This window comes from Camponotus vicinus, unplaced genomic scaffold (assembly GCF_025532165.1).
Source record: "Camponotus vicinus isolate PSW18456_S1 unplaced genomic scaffold, iyCamVici1.0 SCAF_4, whole genome shotgun sequence".
Taxonomy (NCBI): domain Eukaryota; kingdom Metazoa; phylum Arthropoda; class Insecta; order Hymenoptera; family Formicidae; genus Camponotus; species Camponotus vicinus.
In genome coordinates this window covers 18961987-18981024 of record NW_028141976.1, presented here as the reverse complement: position 1 = coordinate 18981024, position 19038 = coordinate 18961987, and the positions used below count along the sequence as shown (strand labels likewise).

Here is a 19038-nt window from a genome sequence, read left to right as displayed (position 1 = left end):
ATATTTTATAAATTTCTGAAAGTTATATTTTAATTATTATTATTAATTATGTTATCACATATACAATATATATTGATTGAAATAAATTAATTATAAAATATATCGTTTTTAACAATCATAAGCATCTATGCATTTACATGAATAATTAATATATATTGTAATTTAAGATATAATATTTTGAATGATAATAAAACGAACATAAAATATTTTTATAAAAATATAGGAAATATTAATTTTAGAAAATATAAAAAGAAAATTAAAAAATTAAATCTTAAAGATGAAATATATTTTTTAGATAAAAGGAGCAGATTATAGTAGGCAGTACAATATCAAGCACATGTATTTTGCTCGTTTTATTATTTCCAAATCTTGCTTAGAACCTGAAGAAATTCTTTCACAATCTAATAATTAATTAATGATAATTAAGTTTAACATTAACGCCTGACAACGACGAAGTAAAGATTATAGATATATATATTTATATTTATATATATATATAAGCTAATTCTTGCCCAGACACACGAATTGATATGCAATGTTTAATATGTTACTTATTTACTTTTTCTTGTTTTCTTTCGTCCTATTCCACTTTCTTTTTACGGGCATATAAATAAATTCTTATTGCTTAATATTTTTTGTTAATATATATATATATATAATATATATAGTATTATTACATATGATGATATGTTTTTGTAGTCCCAATGATTAATATGCACGCGTTTGTGCACAAATGTCTCCGGCGCGAGACATGTTATGGACGGATTAATCCAGATCACAACGTAGACATTCCGAATTGTCGATCGAACGATCATCATCTTATGATAACATTTATTTCCTGATAAATCCCGATGGCAGCTAATCAGTAATTTTTGCCTCTTTATTAATTTATATTCTGCAATCGACCTTCGGAATGTCCATCATGTATCCGGCAGTATTTGACGAGGCCTCAGATTGTCATTTCAAACCTCGTCCGCGATGATGACAAAACAAGACGAATACTCACATGCAGACATATAGACATATAATAGCTAAGAGAAACAGAAAAAAAAATAAAAAAGAAGAATCGAGAGTCGCGGTCGTCCACGGTTCCGATTTTGTACCTCACCGTGGACCAGTTTTCGGAGAGGCGTGTCCACTCAAGCCCCGTCGACATACTGATTAATTATCAGCATTGTAGCTATTATTATATTATTATTACTATCATTATTAATATTATTATTCGCTCACTAAATATTAGATTCTTATCTCTGAACATAGTTTCATGTCGCTACGGTAAAGTTATTATTCTTTAAATATCACAATAACCTTACACAGAAAGCTGCAGCTAATTTTATCATTATCATTATTATTATAATTATTATTATTACTATTCCTCATTATCTGTTATTATTACTATCAGTATTGTTGTCATTACCTACGGATTTACGCGCGAATCCATCTCGTAAATATGTCGGGTATATTATATTTCCCTTCTTTGCAACGAAAGTATTATCCTTATTATTATTACTAACTTTATTTAGTGTTGCTATTTATTATTATGCACGCACGATCTTTAAGGTTAATCCTCATCGTGCCAAGTGACGTCGCGCGTGCGTAAATTTCGATTTTGCTGCCTGTGTACTGGATTGTTTCGGTGGTTGGTGTGTGTATCTGTATGCTTATGTGATTATTCTCATATGTGTATGCGTATGTACGATCGATAAACGAAAATCGTACGTTATCGACACAATTTCCACAGCGTACACAATTTCCTCACGCTAGCACTGTTAAATTATTATTGAACAATGTTGATACAGAATTGCCAATTAAACGATCGCTTCTGCATAGTATATATAATTCACGATACGTAATAAGACCCGGAATAACGTGAAAAAAGCGTCATATTGTGAAAAGTCATTAAATCAAAATCTTGTTTTCGAAATGTTACACGGTAATTTAAATGTTTATAATTTATGTGTCTGTATATATCAAAATTATTGAAATTCTGGTTTTAGATATAGTGCAATCTCCATAATTTTATTAAGAATAATTATTTACTATAACTAGTAATATAGTGTGTTATAAGTTTTAGTATATAAAATTTATAATTCTGTATAATTACAATTTGTTGAGTTCTCAGTTGTAAAAATGTATATGCTATATGTAATAAATATTATTTCCTTAAAATGCGATTATTTATTTAAAACCCAATAATATAAGTATTCTTATATGAGACAATTCGTTTCTTTGTATTATCGATTTAAATTCTAAAGATTGCACCATAACGAAACCTATCAAAATCAAATCCATTTTAATGCATTCGTAAAAGAAAATAATCTTCTCAACCTTTACATCTGTAGTATATAAAAAACGATAATCTATAAAATCATGGTTCACCATTATTACCATAACTATAAATACTTTCGACACTTTGCGGACTGAGCATGTTGTACTGTAGCGTGCGCAGGGGACGGACTAGTTTCTGCAGCTGCATGCGCGTGATATACATATATATCAGAGATTAATATAAAATTATAATCTTGAAAGTAGCAGTTATATATCTAAGCGAACATGTGGTCGTATTCAGTCGTAAAAATAACACTCACATTTGTCGCGCCATATTTTTCTAATACGGACCGAATATAGGACGTCGAATCAACACTTCAGTCCGCAAAGCATTAAATTCACTCGAACATTAAATTTCTCGAATATCCGAGCAAATTGAAAGTCCATTTATATTTTCTTTTACTTCACTAATCTTTCTCTCTCAATACGATAATTATTTCAAACGAACTTCACAATATAAGTAATTTTTGCATTGTGAATGGGTTCTATGTAACCATCCGTTTCCGCGTGGAGGAAACTGGTACGACATCATACGCATTCGACAGAGAAGAATCACACCATTTTTGCATTCGAATAATCTTTCGAAGTGATCATAAATTTTCCATACACCGACGCCAATTATAGGAGTAGGAACGATTATTACAATAATCGTTAATCGATCTCGCGAGGATCCCTTTCCCGATCTGCGAGAATCCACAAGGCGTGCAAGTGCGTTTCCAACGATTATTCATCTGTGCGGCTAACGAGTGTACGATAACCAAGTGTGAAGAACAAGTAACGGCCGATACAGAGTCCAACATCGGGCTCTGATGCCAAAAAGATCGTTCAGGAAACGCGCTGCCAGCCTTTATGGAAACTTTTTTTTCTTTCTCTCTCTCTCTCTCTCTTTCTCTCTCTCTCATGTATAGAAATAGATTCGCAAAATTTTTCTACATACACATTATCACAACTCCTACAGTTTCGTGATGTACTTGGATTGAACCATGATCCGGTTTTACGATTTGTCTCAACGTGTCATTCATATATTTGCATCATAAGATTCAAAAATCTTAAACGATCAATAAATTTATTTAAGCGTCAAAACAAACTTGATGTAAAGGATTAAAAATTGCAAATCTCTGTATAATAATTACATTAGACTAAAATTTTAAAGGTATATATCCGTTTTCAGGATTTAAAAATTGAGAGAATAAAAAAATCAACATATTGTACATTTTATATGTACATATGTTAAGGCAAAAAATTTCCACTATGTGTTTGAATTAATTCTGATAAATCTCTGCGATGCAGATCAATATGTCAATATTACATATATTTACATGTACATATTACATGTGTGTGTATGCACACACATGCATACGTCGAGACTTGCATGGTAGGGAACATTTTCCTCGAAAGCATATGTCATACATTACTTCTCATTCTTTTACATATTTTTCTTTTCTTTCGATAATTTCCCATCCACCTTTCACCCAGACACCGACTGCAAACCGAAGTCGCGTGCACACGCGCGCAGTGCATGAATCTAGAAAATAACACGCAAATAAATACACGGACAACATAGCTACACACAGAGAGACACGTCCTTACATACATACAGACGGATACAAATATAAGACACGGGTGTATCTATCGATTAATAAACGCCACAGAACGCTCGCGGTTGTCTACGAACGACGAATGTGGTCCAATACGTGCCCTTAATTACAATAATAAATTCGGCGAAATGCTCGATCATTTACTGTACCCACGAAATATCTATTTGTTTGTAAGAAAATTACAGGCTCTCTTTTCAAGCCATTTAATTTTTTATTTAAAATATGATCGTATTAATAAAAATAATTATATATTCACTGTATTCGATAATGTATACGAATAAATAAATATATATTTTCAAAATAGATACTCCAATATATATTTTTTTTCCGACAACATAAAAATAAATCCAGCATATGTTGTGAATGATCGATCGATTTCACTGATATGTAAAGTTGAGAATGTAAGGGCGTGTTTTTTTATCACTTTCGAAATGTCGCTGTACAATGTATAAGTATCAAAAGCAGTTATGTGTTTTCCCTCAGGAATTCTCATTGCAAATTGAGCGATGCCGAACGATCCTAGTACCTCGAGTTACTGTTCGATCTTATGGTTCATGTGATTGTCGTATTCTCTCCTTTGTTTTTAACTGAGATTGCTCATGTCGCAGCGTTGATTACGTGATTTCGTCTTTGGCATTTTCGCAAAACGGTGATCATAAAATTCTATACAAATAAAATCTTCGCGAGAGATGCAACATGTTTGTAAGATTCCATCAAATTTCGTAGGATATTTATAGCGCGCATTTAACGCCAATAAAACAATAAATTGATTTTAATTTCTCGCTTGTGTGGAATGTATATATGTGAAACTCAAAATCGGCCATCGCTAAGTATATCGTTTGAATGCGAATTCATGATGTGATAGATCGATATCCCGATTTTATCATTGACCCTGTCAAAGAATTACTAATTACACAACGCTAATTTACACATTTACAACATACTTTTAAACGTCTGCGAAAAAAACGCAGATATCAATCACACGTAGCTGACATATGCCGGGTGTAATACGATATTCACCTGAGCGTAGATTCAGATCTATGAAGCAGAACTCAAAAAATCTACAGATATATAAATCTATACATTCTAAAATCCAAAGATCCTCATACATCCGGATATTTACAAATTTATAAACCCGTATACCTACAGATTGAGAAATACTTAAGATTTACGGGTCTATAAGATAAAAATATTGTAAATATTATTCCTCACAAATCCGGATATTCAGATATTTATAATTTCGCATTAATTCACGGATACATGTATAAATCGACAAATTCACATTTTTAGAAAGCGGAATCAGCGAGGTCTGTACAGCATGAGATTCCACGAATCATACTATAAACACGCTAGAAGCATATAATCCTAAAGTCTTCGCATTTCTCGTATAAACTGCTCCATCTATCTCAATTCATAGGATCATCAAGAATATTAATTTTATTTTCGTTGATAGAATAAATTATAATTCTGCCATTCATAAGAAGAATTCCTTACTTTTATTTAGACTTTAATAAATATTACTTATTACATTATTCTTCGAAGATCAAGATAAAGATAAAGAATTCTTCTTACATATATCTCGTTCACATAATTTCAGAGATATCAAGGATAATCCGTAATATCAAGGATACCCAGCTTCACGAAAGTTGTAAACAATTGGTACAAAGTACCACAGTTCGTCGTGTAGACATCCCTTCATATTACTGTCTATAAAGAGCTTCATTTCGTAAACAGATGCAAACGCACACAGAGACACACGTACATACATACATACACTTACGTACTCGCGCAAATAATTAACTAAGCAACTATAAATCCCGACTCTTCTCATTTTGAATGATCTTTTATATAAGTACGTACTTCGATATCTGATCTTTCAAATCTCTTTTCTAGGCGCTCTTTCCCCCCTCCCCCCTTGTTCACTTTTGTGCACAACCTCCCTTCGAATTTGTGATCTCGATATGCAATCGTCGTTGTGAATCGATCTTGCGATCGCAGCTTGGACGGGTGTAAAGGCTGCCGATGACTGAATGGAATTATGCCATAGTGTGATCAAGATTCTCGCAAAAATTTAACAATAAAAAAATAAATAATATATATATTGTATTATAAAATTGCACACAAGAGAAAGATATATATTAAATGAGATTGTGTTTCGAAAGAGAAAGAAAAAAATGTTGAATAATATAATAATAATAGAGATAGATCATAAAAATAAATATGTTACACTTCACCGCGGCATAGAATCATCCAATCATTTAAATTTAAGTCAAAAATATCAACGTATTTGTAGAAAATTCATACCGTATGTCAGATATGTATATAACTGCGTTTATGAATTCTGTAATTTATGATAATATTGAAATATTCTGACATAAAATGCTTCATATGAAATTTTTTTTTTAAAGATCGATATGTTAAAAATTGTGTATAATATTTTTTATTCTATTAATGTTTAGTCTTAGAATTATCCAATTTATGCTGATGATAACGTCCTAACAATGTATGATCTCATGCGATTTCATTACAATTCGTGTGCACGAAGAAAGAGATTCACAGTTGATAATAATGTTAAGGGCTGATTGTTTGCCGATTCTCTCTATAATTGATATTATAATCGCAGGAATACTTTCATATAAAGGCGCAAACTAGCATCTTTCATTCTTTGGAATTGTTTCCATGTGTCGCGTAAATAATGAATAATTGAATAATCTTAAAGAATATTCATCTTGAAGGAATGCATCGAAATATTGCGCAGATTTTCGAATTTAAAGAATCAAAGCGAGAATGGTGAACAATTGCATGAAGCAGCTATTTTCTAACTCTTTTTGGAAAAAATTCAAGTCTTCAAAAAAAAAGGATATTTAAATTTGAAGCTCAAAAATTCAATTTTTAAGGCAAAAAGTAGAAAGTGATAATATTAATACCGATCTTTTAACAGTTTCATAAATAAGCGATAACAATTATAATAAAAATAACTAACAAATGCCCCATGTTTAAAGCTTAATTAATAAAGATTACGTTACAATTATATTTGTTTAACTTTATGTTAACTTTTTATTAAATACTTAGCTTTTTCCTTCAATCCACATCAGATTATTCTTTTATAAGATTTTAGAAAATACGTTTATTTAACATAGTTAACACATTTAGTTCCAAATTTAAATTCTTTATTTAATTTTTAGAATTCCAATTGTTAATAATTTTTACAGCCATTTCAATGCATCGCGCGAAAATGGCGTCGATATTTCACATAGGCGACATTCATATGTAAAGAATTTCCCCACGCTAATTAACTTGATATATATACGATATGATCACACGTGGGTTATTCAAATATAATGGCTTTAATAAGAAAATTTATAAGCCAGTCATTTTCGCTAAATAACAAATCAAGTTCACTATCTAGTAGGCTGCGACAATGCAATATACAAATTGACTATACTCTCGATCCTGCACATATGTGCGTTCGAGTCATTCGATTACTCCCTCGAATTACTTTCAGATAAAATACCACGGATTACTTTAATCTCGGCTGTTGGTTTCTCGAAGAGACATCATATTTTTACCAGATATCTATCTAGATATATACTCAATATGATTCCATTATAATAAAGTAGTGATTTCCATATATAAATATAATATATATGTGTATATATACATATACATACATACACATATATATATGTATATATATGTGTGTGTGTATATATATATATATATATATACAGAGTGTTTGATAAAGATTAAACCACATCCATGAGCGAGTAGAGAGTGTTGTGAACTGAACAGAAAAGTCCTTTATCATTTTGCAATTTTTGCAATAATTATTGAAATATTAATTAAAAAGGATTAGCGAATGTCCGTGTGTTTCGCGCGGTTAGACTATAGGATGTGCACTTTGGATATGTCAGCGGTGAGTGTCACATGGCAACGAAGAGTACGGCCATGCATTTTCCGACTCTTGTCTTTTCGTTGTTAATTGTGCAACACTCGCTGGCACGCCTAGAACACTTCCTATGATCTAGCTGCGCGAAACGCGTGCTCATTATAGTCAATTCTTTTTAATTATTATTTTAATAATTATTGCAAAAAATACAAAATGATAAAGAACTTTCCTATTCAATTTATCATATTCTACCCATTCACGAGTATTGGTCCAATCTTTATCAAACACCCTGTGCACATATATATATATATATATATATATATATATATATATATATATATGTGTGTGTGTGTGTGTGTGTGTGTGTGTGTGTGTGTGTGTGTGTGTGTGTTTTGCTTTCTAATGAGCGAAATTGCAGATGTCAGATCGCAGTTGCCCTCCAAGATATCGAAGTCCACGGCATATATGTATATTTGTCTAGCTTCGTCTTTACTTACGTCGCGTGTCGTCAGACGGATGTAACATCAATGACAGAATCAACTAAATACCACAGAAAGCGTGTGTGATATTACGATTAACAGCTATGTAGAACAGTCTACGGTTACTTAACTATCTACTATTTGCGATCGCTTTTATAAAATCCCGAAAAACATCGCGACGTACTATATAATATTCGCCACCCTAGAACGGCATATACATTCACGCTCGGTTTATAAGTTCATTAAATAAAATAAAACCGTACCTCAAATAGGAAAGCCTCGCTATTTTAGACTATTGTATTTCATCTCTTCTCATCAGAGCATTTGTTCGGAATGTAATAAACTTCTTTCTCCCTTTAATTACTTTATCACTGATCGGTGCGAAGCTTTACCCGTTATGACAAATCCGCCCCGCAATTCATGCGAGCGAGTTAGAAAATTGATATGTATTGTGTTTACGCATCTCTCCTGGTGCTCTTTCACTTTCACTTTCATTTTTTGGTGTCTCGACAATACTACTAATAATTATACTTTCGAGTTTGGTCAGTATTGAAGCAGCTCAAAGCAGCATTAATTCTGGTTGTTCTATATGTTTGTATATGTAACATGATAAGGTACGTATCTCTTCTTCAATGCTTGTAAACCTATTTGTATACTAATTTGTATTTTAATAAATGAAAAATAATATTCAATAAATTGTTGCTAAATAAAGCATAATTTTCTTATCTCATCATTTTTGAAGCATTTCTTGCATCAAAAAGATTAATAATGATCTATCGCAGTTTTAAATTATTGTAAGCAATCTTTGACAATTAGAATGTCATTGATTTTTCTTTATCATTGTTTTGCGCATTTATAGACAAAATTAATTATCAGATTTTTATTCCACAGTCAATTTATAACACTAAAAATCAAATATTTAGTGTTAAACACGACATTGAATAGAGATGAGAGTTATGTGACTTTTGAATAATTTTGCGGTAATATCCAGATTTTAGGATCTCGAGGTTCGATCCTATCGCAAGGTCTTCCCACGAGGACGGAGTCGAGATCAATATGAAAAAGATCAAAAGTAAAAGCAGAATTATATTTCCGCGTGATTCTTACGTCCGTCTCGATCTTTTCTGGCGCTATCATTACGATCTGATCTAACATCGAGTGGTGCACATTAAAGTTGTTTCACAGCGTGACATAGTCTTGTGAGGTCTATTGGTAATCTTTGGATCAATACATTGCCATCTTTGGTGATCTCGTATTTTCGAATCTTGCTTTATTTCCCTCTTCGATTAACTTTACGCAGGCTTACGCTAAGCCTCCTTATGGTAAATTAGAGATTTTTTAATTGTTTTCAGCATACAAAAATCAATCTAGTTGTAATTTGCCGGAATAAATTTATAGATTAATTATGCACAGTAATAATTTGATGTTACTACAGTGAGAGCATGCCCTTTCGAAGAAAAAATTGTACAATCGATTACGATTCAAGATTGTTTCACTCTGTGAATAATATAAACTGCATATATTTTTTAATTTTCGAAATATTTGAGACAGCTTATATATATGTATATTTGCCAATTTATTCGTTCATAAAAATAATATATTTATAGATGTAGTACAAATTCAAATAATATATTAATATATATTTATTTTCTCCTTTTTTCCTCTCTTTTTCGATATCTGTATCAATTTATAATAAAAGAAAATAATTTTCCATTTACACATTTTATTCGTTATATATCGTTTGTACGACTTTTTCTCAAGTTTTCGATAAAAGATAGTATCGATATTTTTGTTCAAGAATAAAAGGCGCGGTCCGAATGCTTTAAAGGGTCCCAATCACGATCGCATTAAGTGCGTTATGCATGATTCGCTTCAACGATTTGTTCCATTGTATATGTATATGCCTATACATATATGTGTATATATACACGTATATAAAAAAGAAATGAAACGGACTCGCTAGAATAATTTCCTCTAGAGACGGTACAAAATATCTGATTGACATGTACTTCTCGCCCCCTGTACTTTAACACGCGCGATTTATATATAATTTTTTTCTTTATTTATATATATCTATCTGTAGATATATGTATATATATACTTCTTCATAATTTATATTAACCTCTAATATTCTTACGCAATTACCACTCTATGTTAATGTAATAATAGCATACTGCCTACTGATATGTGTTAGTTCACTTTTGTAAAGCACTTTAAAATTCAATCTAATTCTCGATTCATCGATTCCGATGACAACGAATCCGCCTCCGAACGGCTAATTATAAAATAACGAGCCATTGAATACACCGAATAATGCGTTTATTACGCCGCATCCTCGCAAGATCGACGATCATCCTTCACGATCGCGATACTCGAGCGATCACGGCCGCGTTATCCAAACTTGTCTTGCGTATTACTTTTATCGCTATCTTTCTTCCGCTATATAGAAACTTTTCCTATTTCTTCTCTTGTATTCCCGAGATTTGAAACTCTTAATAAGTCTCTTCTTATTCATGATATTGTTGTATCCCATTAACCCTTTGCGCTCAGATGTAACTGCTTTTTTTTTTAATTTCAAAGTATGCGTTACAAGGACATGATGATATTTTTCAAATAAAAAGGCCAACCATGTGTATGAAAGTCATTTCATCTTCAATAATATGCGAATTTATTTGAATTATTTGATTAAGATGATGATTAATCATTTCTTTTTATATTTGCGATATCATCGATGTTTTTTAATGTGAGGAAAGTTCTAAATCTTAGTCCGCTTCACTGCTTCTCGAATTATAAATGTAAGGCCTCGATTCAATTACAACTTATATTAGACTTTCTAAAGTTTTGTAAATCACATTTTGCATCGCAGTGGCTTGTTAATTAACAATATTAAATCCAAAACACGCGTAACATTGCAAAATAACCTTTTTCTACCTGACAATTATATGTATATCGTTGATATATAAGTTGATATATATATAAGTAGAACTCACAGAGAAGAGTGCAAAGGGTTAAAGCGGAAACTCAAATATTCATCTGAATAATGTCATTCTATTTTATCACGTTATCTTCTTCTTTTTCACGCGTGTATATTTCGTATGTTCGCGTCAAGTCTCAGTATCGCAGAGTGATATTTCTAACATGGTGCATTCCAGTCGCTTTCCGTAGAAAAATAAAGAACGTGCTGGCGCGATCGTGACTTGACAATCGATGATGACGATGATAGACGATCAGTGACGACGGATGACCGATCAGTTCGCCCGAGCGCGCCGGTAAATGATCGCTATTATCGACATAGTCCACTGTTAATCGGCGGCTACTTTTATTTTTTAAGTAACTTTCATTCTCATTAATTGCGTGTAATAAATGCCCAGTGATACAACGGAGGATAGAAGGATCGATTGTGAAACTCATGCAAGGACTCGTCGGCGGAAAGTCATCTGCATAAGATTACTGAAAGTTGCTTACAATTTTCAAATTTATAGCTATTTATCAAAATATCTCGTGTAATAATTAATGCAAACATAATTATCATGTAATACTTTTAAAAATGTAAACTCATTGAGATTCTGCATTAAAATTGAATATAATAATAATACGATTCGAATTTTTAAATATGCTTATACATACACTCTTTACATAAGAGTACAATCAATGTATAGAGTATATAGAATATAATATAGAATTATAATACGTGTCACAATAGACTCTCGGAGAGAAACTTCCAACTATGCGAAAGAGGAATTATTACCAGCTACGACGTCCATTACAGATTTTCACGAGTGCAATCATTTCGAGAAACGCGTTTTGCTCAAAGCTTCGCTAAAGACCCACCTTTGATCCTCGAATCATTACGGGATCTTCAGTGCATCCTCTTTGCAGCCTTCCGCCGCTGAGAAAGCAAGACGGGAAGAGGGCTAGGAAAAGAGAGTACGGCAAGGCGACAAAATGGTGAATTGAGGAAACATATTTCAGGTCGCATGTGTAGAGAAGTGCCGGGAGTTTCTCTCTTTGGGAGCTTGAAAAATCAAGACAAGACCTATGTACGTAAACGCGCTACCGATTACAGCTTGTGACTCGACCAACAGGAAGGCACTTGGGCAAATTACGTGCCGAGTTGGCCGCCGTTTCTAATACGCGGGGCACATCACCTCCACTATCATCCTCTTTTCTTCCGCTCTTTTTTTCCTAATTTTTTTGCCTTACGAAAAGGCAGATGGTTGTTCAAGTTTTCTTCTCGATGCTTCTGTAATTCTTGTCTACAGACTTAACCCTATGATATGTTCGCGTTCGTTATGTATATATATATGTATATATAAGAGATTATTACTTATAATCCCATATCCTCTTATTTAGTATTCATTCTCTCGATGTAGTCGTTCTCTACTCCCCTCCTTCCCCTCTCTCTCTCTCTCTCTCTCTCTCTCTCTCTCTCTCTCTCTTTCTGTTAACATACATACATTTTCTCGCAGTTGCACTTTCATTCATACTTTCTCGCTTGCATTTTTGTTGAGATATTTTCATGTAATGATGCAAACTGAATCGGATTTTATCTATCTTTCTTTCTCACATTCTCTCTCTCTCCCTCCCTCTCTCTCTCTCTCTCTCTCATTCGCTTTATTCTCATCTTCGTCTAGGACATTAGACTCTCCTTAACAAGATACAATAGTTAAAAGTACGCGCATTCGTGCTTCGCGCGACACGCCGATGATAAAACATAAATACACGCTTCTTAGGGCACCTTTGGTATTAAGCTTGATGTACTCATCTTCGTCTCACTTGTTCCGTTTTAATATGTAGAATGTGCAATTTTGTGTTGGAGCCGCCATTAAGATTTGCATTGAGCTAATCCGCGTCAATCATTGAGCCAATTTCTTTTATATATTCGAGTTTTATAAAATTACTTCTTCGATGGCATGCATAATTTAGAAAGCTCAAGTTCGATATGTATTTATTTAGCAAATTTTGTAGACATTTTTTCTTCGAAATAGTAAATTATCATCGAATTTTTATGATACATTGCAGATGTATCCTGAAATTGCGTCGTGGCGCTTTAGAATTTCTGAAAAAATTTCTACGATCGCATGTATATGTGTATATGTGTGTAAACAAACATCGCGATATAAGCGTGAGTGTCGAAGAGTGCCTTCTCTCTTTACATATGTATACAAGAAATGAAATCCACTTCCTTGCTTCGCTCTTTTGCTTTTTTCTCTTCGATCCCTCTCTCTGGTACCATTCCAGCTACCATCTTTTTCTCTCACTTCGTCGTCGTTCGATCGCGATCAAAGATACGGTGAAAATAAATAGTAGGAAAAGGTAGGTACGCGAATCGATAAGTTAAGTTCGTTAAAAAATATATATACTTAGGAATATTACGTGATTATATTGGGCCCCCGCTAGAGTCGTGCGAACCAATACGCCCCGTTCTGCAATGTTGAAAAATTTACAAGAATTTGCCTACCGATATGTTTGCTGTGTCCCTTTCGATAGAAGAACGATCGAAAATTTTTCGCTCATCTACTCACAATTTCTACGTCTCTCCTCTTTTTCTCTTTTTTTTCTTATGTGTGTTCGTATGTTTATATGTCTATGTGCTCCCGCATCTGCGATGTTTCCTCGCGATTTCTCGCCGATATGTCGACCATTCGAGTCTTCTTGCGTGGTTCTTCCACATGTTTCATTTTCTGATTGATGTCCTATCCGGCGAGAGCGCACCTGGCCATCTTCTCATACCAGCTGATCCTCTCCCTCTTTACATACCGTTGATATCGATCTTAAGGTTGGCCGTTTTCTTGTCTCTTTGATCCCTGAAAAATCGATGCAAATGATTAGGACAATTCATGATATGACACGTTCAAAACATGTAAAATGTTTAATTGTAGCAGGATCACGCACATATTCATCATTAATACGAAATTCCTTTCAGATGAAATTAATCACTCCCTGTGAGAATACGACAATTTTCTCACTATTATACAGTAACCTTAATGAATATACATATATATATAAGAAAAAAAATTGCATCATCTTCGTACTATAATTAATTATTAACAGTATTGCTCACGCACAAATAAAACGCAAAAAAAATACAAAAATAAAATAAAAATACAAAAGAAATTTAATGATCCTGAGAATTGAAATTTTCGAGAGAAATTAAGTTTTGAACATTCAACATTCAAGAGTTGAAAGATACAAATGTCCAAAGGTGCGAGGATCCATGGCTCCAAAAGTCTGACGACTACTCATAACGGATTTCTTAATCCTGATGCTCAATAAGTCACGTATGGTGACAGTTTGAAGAAAGACTCAGTCGAGAGTACCAGACCAAGGATGAAAGAACAACCTACATTTGTCTTGTTTCCGAATAAAGAGCGTCCGCGTGAAGCTGAAGAGACGACGTCTTGCCATTGAGTAATTTGCGTACCTCATTAGAACGTGATTATGCTGAAAAGCGCTCTTTCACGGTCTGTTCAAAGCTTTTCAGTCGATGAAGGGGTGCACACACGAGCGAAGGAAAGAGAATACAATATAGGGGAAGCAAAATGTGAGGATACAGATGGATATATTGAATTTTGTTCCGTCTTGGGAAAAAAAGTCCCGCGGGAACAAACAGAGATTTTATGAATAAAACGTATTTGCATGCCACAGTGAATTCAAAACAACATGAATAAAAAAACAAGATATCATAAACCTTATGACAATATTTTTTCTCATGATATTCAAATATTATCAAAGTCTTTAAATATTGTATAAAAGAAAAGTCATAATACTTCGTATGTATATTCAATATTCACAATTAAAAATAATAGATTTAAATAAAGAAAAGAATATCTTAATACATATCTTAATATATGATATCTTAACATACTCAAAAGAACATCTTAATACATGACGTACATCTTAATATATTTATTAAGAGAGACGTTAAAAATAGATATTAAGAACTTAAAATTTCTGAAAACAAAATACATATAAACAAATGTCAAAAGTAGGATTCCAGAAAGGAATATCTTGTAAGAAGTAAGAATAATCTGATAATAATTTAAAATATTTCTATAGAAAGTTTTAAAAATTGGAAAGTTTAAAAAAACTTAGATTTTCCGGATACTCTTCGTTTTCTATTCCAATAATCGCATAGAAAGATTTTCTCAACTAATAAAAAACGTAAATGACAGATTTTTTTCTGATATACTCTTGTATATAGAAATGTAAAAAAAACCATTTTATTTTAATAGAAAATAAACATACATAAAAAAAATATTTCTATTTTTATTAAAAAAGAATAAATATTTAATTTTCCATTTTTTTATGTAATATTATTTTCCTTCATTTTTATTAATATAATAAAAAAATCACAATTCTCTATATTTTTAGTTTATTTTTTTCGAAAGTAATTGTAATAAATTAATGAGATTTTTGCAGCAAATTATATCAATGATATGATTTAAATAATTTTCAGTTAGATGCATAACAAACATTTTTATTATACATCTAAATTATTCGAATTATGCCTTGTTTGATATAATTTTAGTAAAAAATTTCATTAATTATTGTCAAAAAATAAATTAAAGATATAAAAATTTTAATTTTTTATATTAAAATAGTAACTATAAATTATATAAAATATAAATTTTTTAAAATTTAAACAGTATTTTTGTATCTATAATAAAAACAATTCATTCAAGTTCAATTTTGATTTGTTTTTAAAAAATTTATCTAATTAAAAATGATAATTATATAACTACATAGCCAACTAGAATGCGATTTCCATTTAAAATAGTGATCTTTAGTTCAAATTTTTGATCTTAAACACATAAGAAATAAAGAAAAATCAACTTACAATAATCAAAATATAAAGATATTAAATATCAGAAAAAAACAAAATTTTTGGAAAAAACGAAATTAATTTTTTTTCACAGAAAATCATATTTTATAAAAATAAAAGCATTTGGTTTTTTTTGTTTACATCTCTACAAATATATAAGCTAACAAAAGAACAAAAAATATTCATATAGGATAGGATGTGACCATTTATGGTATATATATATAAGGAACAAGTATTTTAATTCATCGAATGCTCTACATCAGATGGACGAGGTGTAGTGCTAGATATCTTTATAAAACGTAAATTAACGATGACGTGTTGAGCCGTGCCCAGCCCCAAGCGGTCTGTATCGATCGTTTAATTCGAAAATGGGAAGGTCGATCCATGGTTGCAACTTCATTTATAGCGTGACCAATCGCAACTTTTCGGCTTTATGTATAAATAAACAAGTTGCGACACGATCGCAACCGCAAGCGAACAGTATCGATCCATCGAGTTCAAAGGGTAAGGTCGGGCGATCCGGAGCGCTCTTTTTTAGTCGCTGATCAATTTTAGGTGACACACTTTTGCCCCGACATGAATCCATTTTCAGACGATTTCAAGTGGATTATTAAATCCTTCAACTCTAGAATTTTTCAGTTCTATATTTCAAAAAATTTTCTTTCAATATCTAAATTCCCAAAAAAATTAACTGTATCAAAATTATCGTGTAATTATTATTAATTTCGTCTCACTAAAAACTAAAAGATAAAATCGTAATTATAAAAAAATAGCAAATCGCTAAATCTATAACTTATTTTATTCAAATTACTAGTTTCTTGGATTTAAAAAATCTTGTACATCATTGTATACTAGATTCTTAAAATCTTTTTCATTTTGAATAATTATCTTTTATTTAATTAGAAGATGATGCAAAATTATTTTCTTAGCTTGTATATTGTGCGTCAAGTATCACGTACGAATATTATGGTTGTCATATGTTTTATGGAAATATTATTACTACTCTATTTTGGCCAAACGGACAACTCTACCAGCTTCATTTAACGCAGCTTAATTACTTAGCTAATTAATTAGTTCAATCCTTTTAACGATTGGATAACCTGCGAGTTAAACTTAGTTCAACTCTTAAATTACGCAAGTAAGATCGATCCTTAAATGTCCGACGAATTTTCCTTTATCAGCGGAAATACGATCTTGATTAAAAGCGGAACCTCAGAATCATCATTTGTATCTGATTTTTCTCTTTTTATCTTTTTTACCTACTTTTTACTATAATTCTTAGGATTAATTTCGTTTAAACTGCGATGAGAATTAAATCAAGGAATAAAACTGACGCGTATCAATTTCTTCTTAATTTTTATACATCTTAAAATAAGTTTCTATAAACATTTAAAAGGAAATAAGAGAAAGATATGTCTATGTATGTGTGAGATCTTTCTTATAATGTAAAAAATAGAAACAATTATATTTGAATTAAATTTTAAAAATATGTACAAACTTAAAAAATATTAAATACAAAGAATTAAAAATATTTTATCATCACATATTTTATAATCATTAATAAAAAAATACTTTCAATAAAATTGGTTTTAATATATTATATACCCAATTTTTTTCCAAGCATTATTTTACAGCCAATTAATATACTATTAAAATATTGCTACAGATAGGTGCATAGTGCTCAACGCGTCTATATAATACAGTCATAAAATAACTGATTCAATACAACAAAAATCAACATATAGGATAGAAAAGGATTTTATAGGAAATTATTTGAAGGAAATTATGTAAGAACGAGCAGCTCAACGAACAGGCATCAATATAGAAGGAATACAATGAGAAAAAGAAAGAATCTAAGATTGAAATATGTAATTTAGACGAGTTCAATCTTCAATATTACAGATATAAAAAACCTACTTTACCTTACTATCAAATATCACGTTTCTATTGTCAGGCCAACATATTGTAATCATTTTTTTATCTGTCTGTAACATCGTAAGATTTGAACTCTGCGCAATTGCAGCGATTTCAGTCTTTATTTGGAATAGTGCGAAAAATGAAAAAGAATACAATTGTAAGAAGAAGTAAGAAAAACCTAAAGGATCGATGAAAATCAAATATCTTGAAACGCATATGTTAATCGTATGATAAAAACAAAAGATATAAAAAAAGAAAAACGAACGGAGTCGTAATTCTGGTTTTCGCACGATCAGTAAACGATTAACAGGTGTATAATTGGCGACTGGCTATCGACACCGACGCGCGAGTGTATTTCTTGTTAAAATGCGAATCCTCTAGCGGGACAGCCATCGTCGGTCTTTCGATCGAATTTAATTGGTTTTTAAAGTGACGGCCTGTCTCTGTCACCTCGAGGCGCAAACGCTTTCGAGAGGCGAAACTGCGCAAATTAGATTAAACAATGATCCAGGATCGATTCCACCAGGCCCAATGCATTTCGGTGCCGATAATAAAAGCAAAGATCGAAATCGATATATCATTTCAATGACATGAATCGATCTTCAATGCTATAGATACAGAAAAATATATTTTTGTTCAGAATTTTTTATACAGTTTTATAAATATGATTATCATTTTTCTGTGTCTATAGTCTAGAATTCTAATGTCATCGAAATTATACCAGTCTTTCGATCAAAAACGCATAGCTGTGTTTAGAGTTTCAACAAAAGCCATTGTAAATTTAATTTTAAACCAAACTCTTGTATATACAGATTATTATAAAATATAATAATATATTTTATAATACGTATTTTTGCAAATTTATTATTACATATTATTATAAATTATTATTATATATCATTATATTTATACAAACGTTAATATATGTGCTTTAAATTTATATTTTTTTTTAATTTTATGTTATTTGAGCAAGATCATAAATTATGCAGTATATCTCTTTTC

The 19038-nt window shown here is 31.5% G+C and overlaps 1 protein-coding gene across 4 annotated transcripts in view; it reads right to left on the bottom strand.

Moving 5' to 3' along the window:
• Positions 1-334: 334 nt before the first annotated feature.
• The window catches only part of LOC145971207 (protein couch potato), a 93993-nt gene continuing 75289 nt past the window's right edge, over positions 335-19038 (bottom strand). For all 4 annotated transcript variants that reach the window (XM_083098618.1, XM_083098617.1, XM_083098619.1 and 1 more), the window contains one exon: positions 335-14101. In XM_083098618.1, the coding sequence (XP_082954744.1) occupies positions 14069-14101 (33 nt within the window). In that variant the 3' untranslated portion in view covers positions 335-14068. The remainder of the gene's footprint in view (positions 14102-19038) is intronic.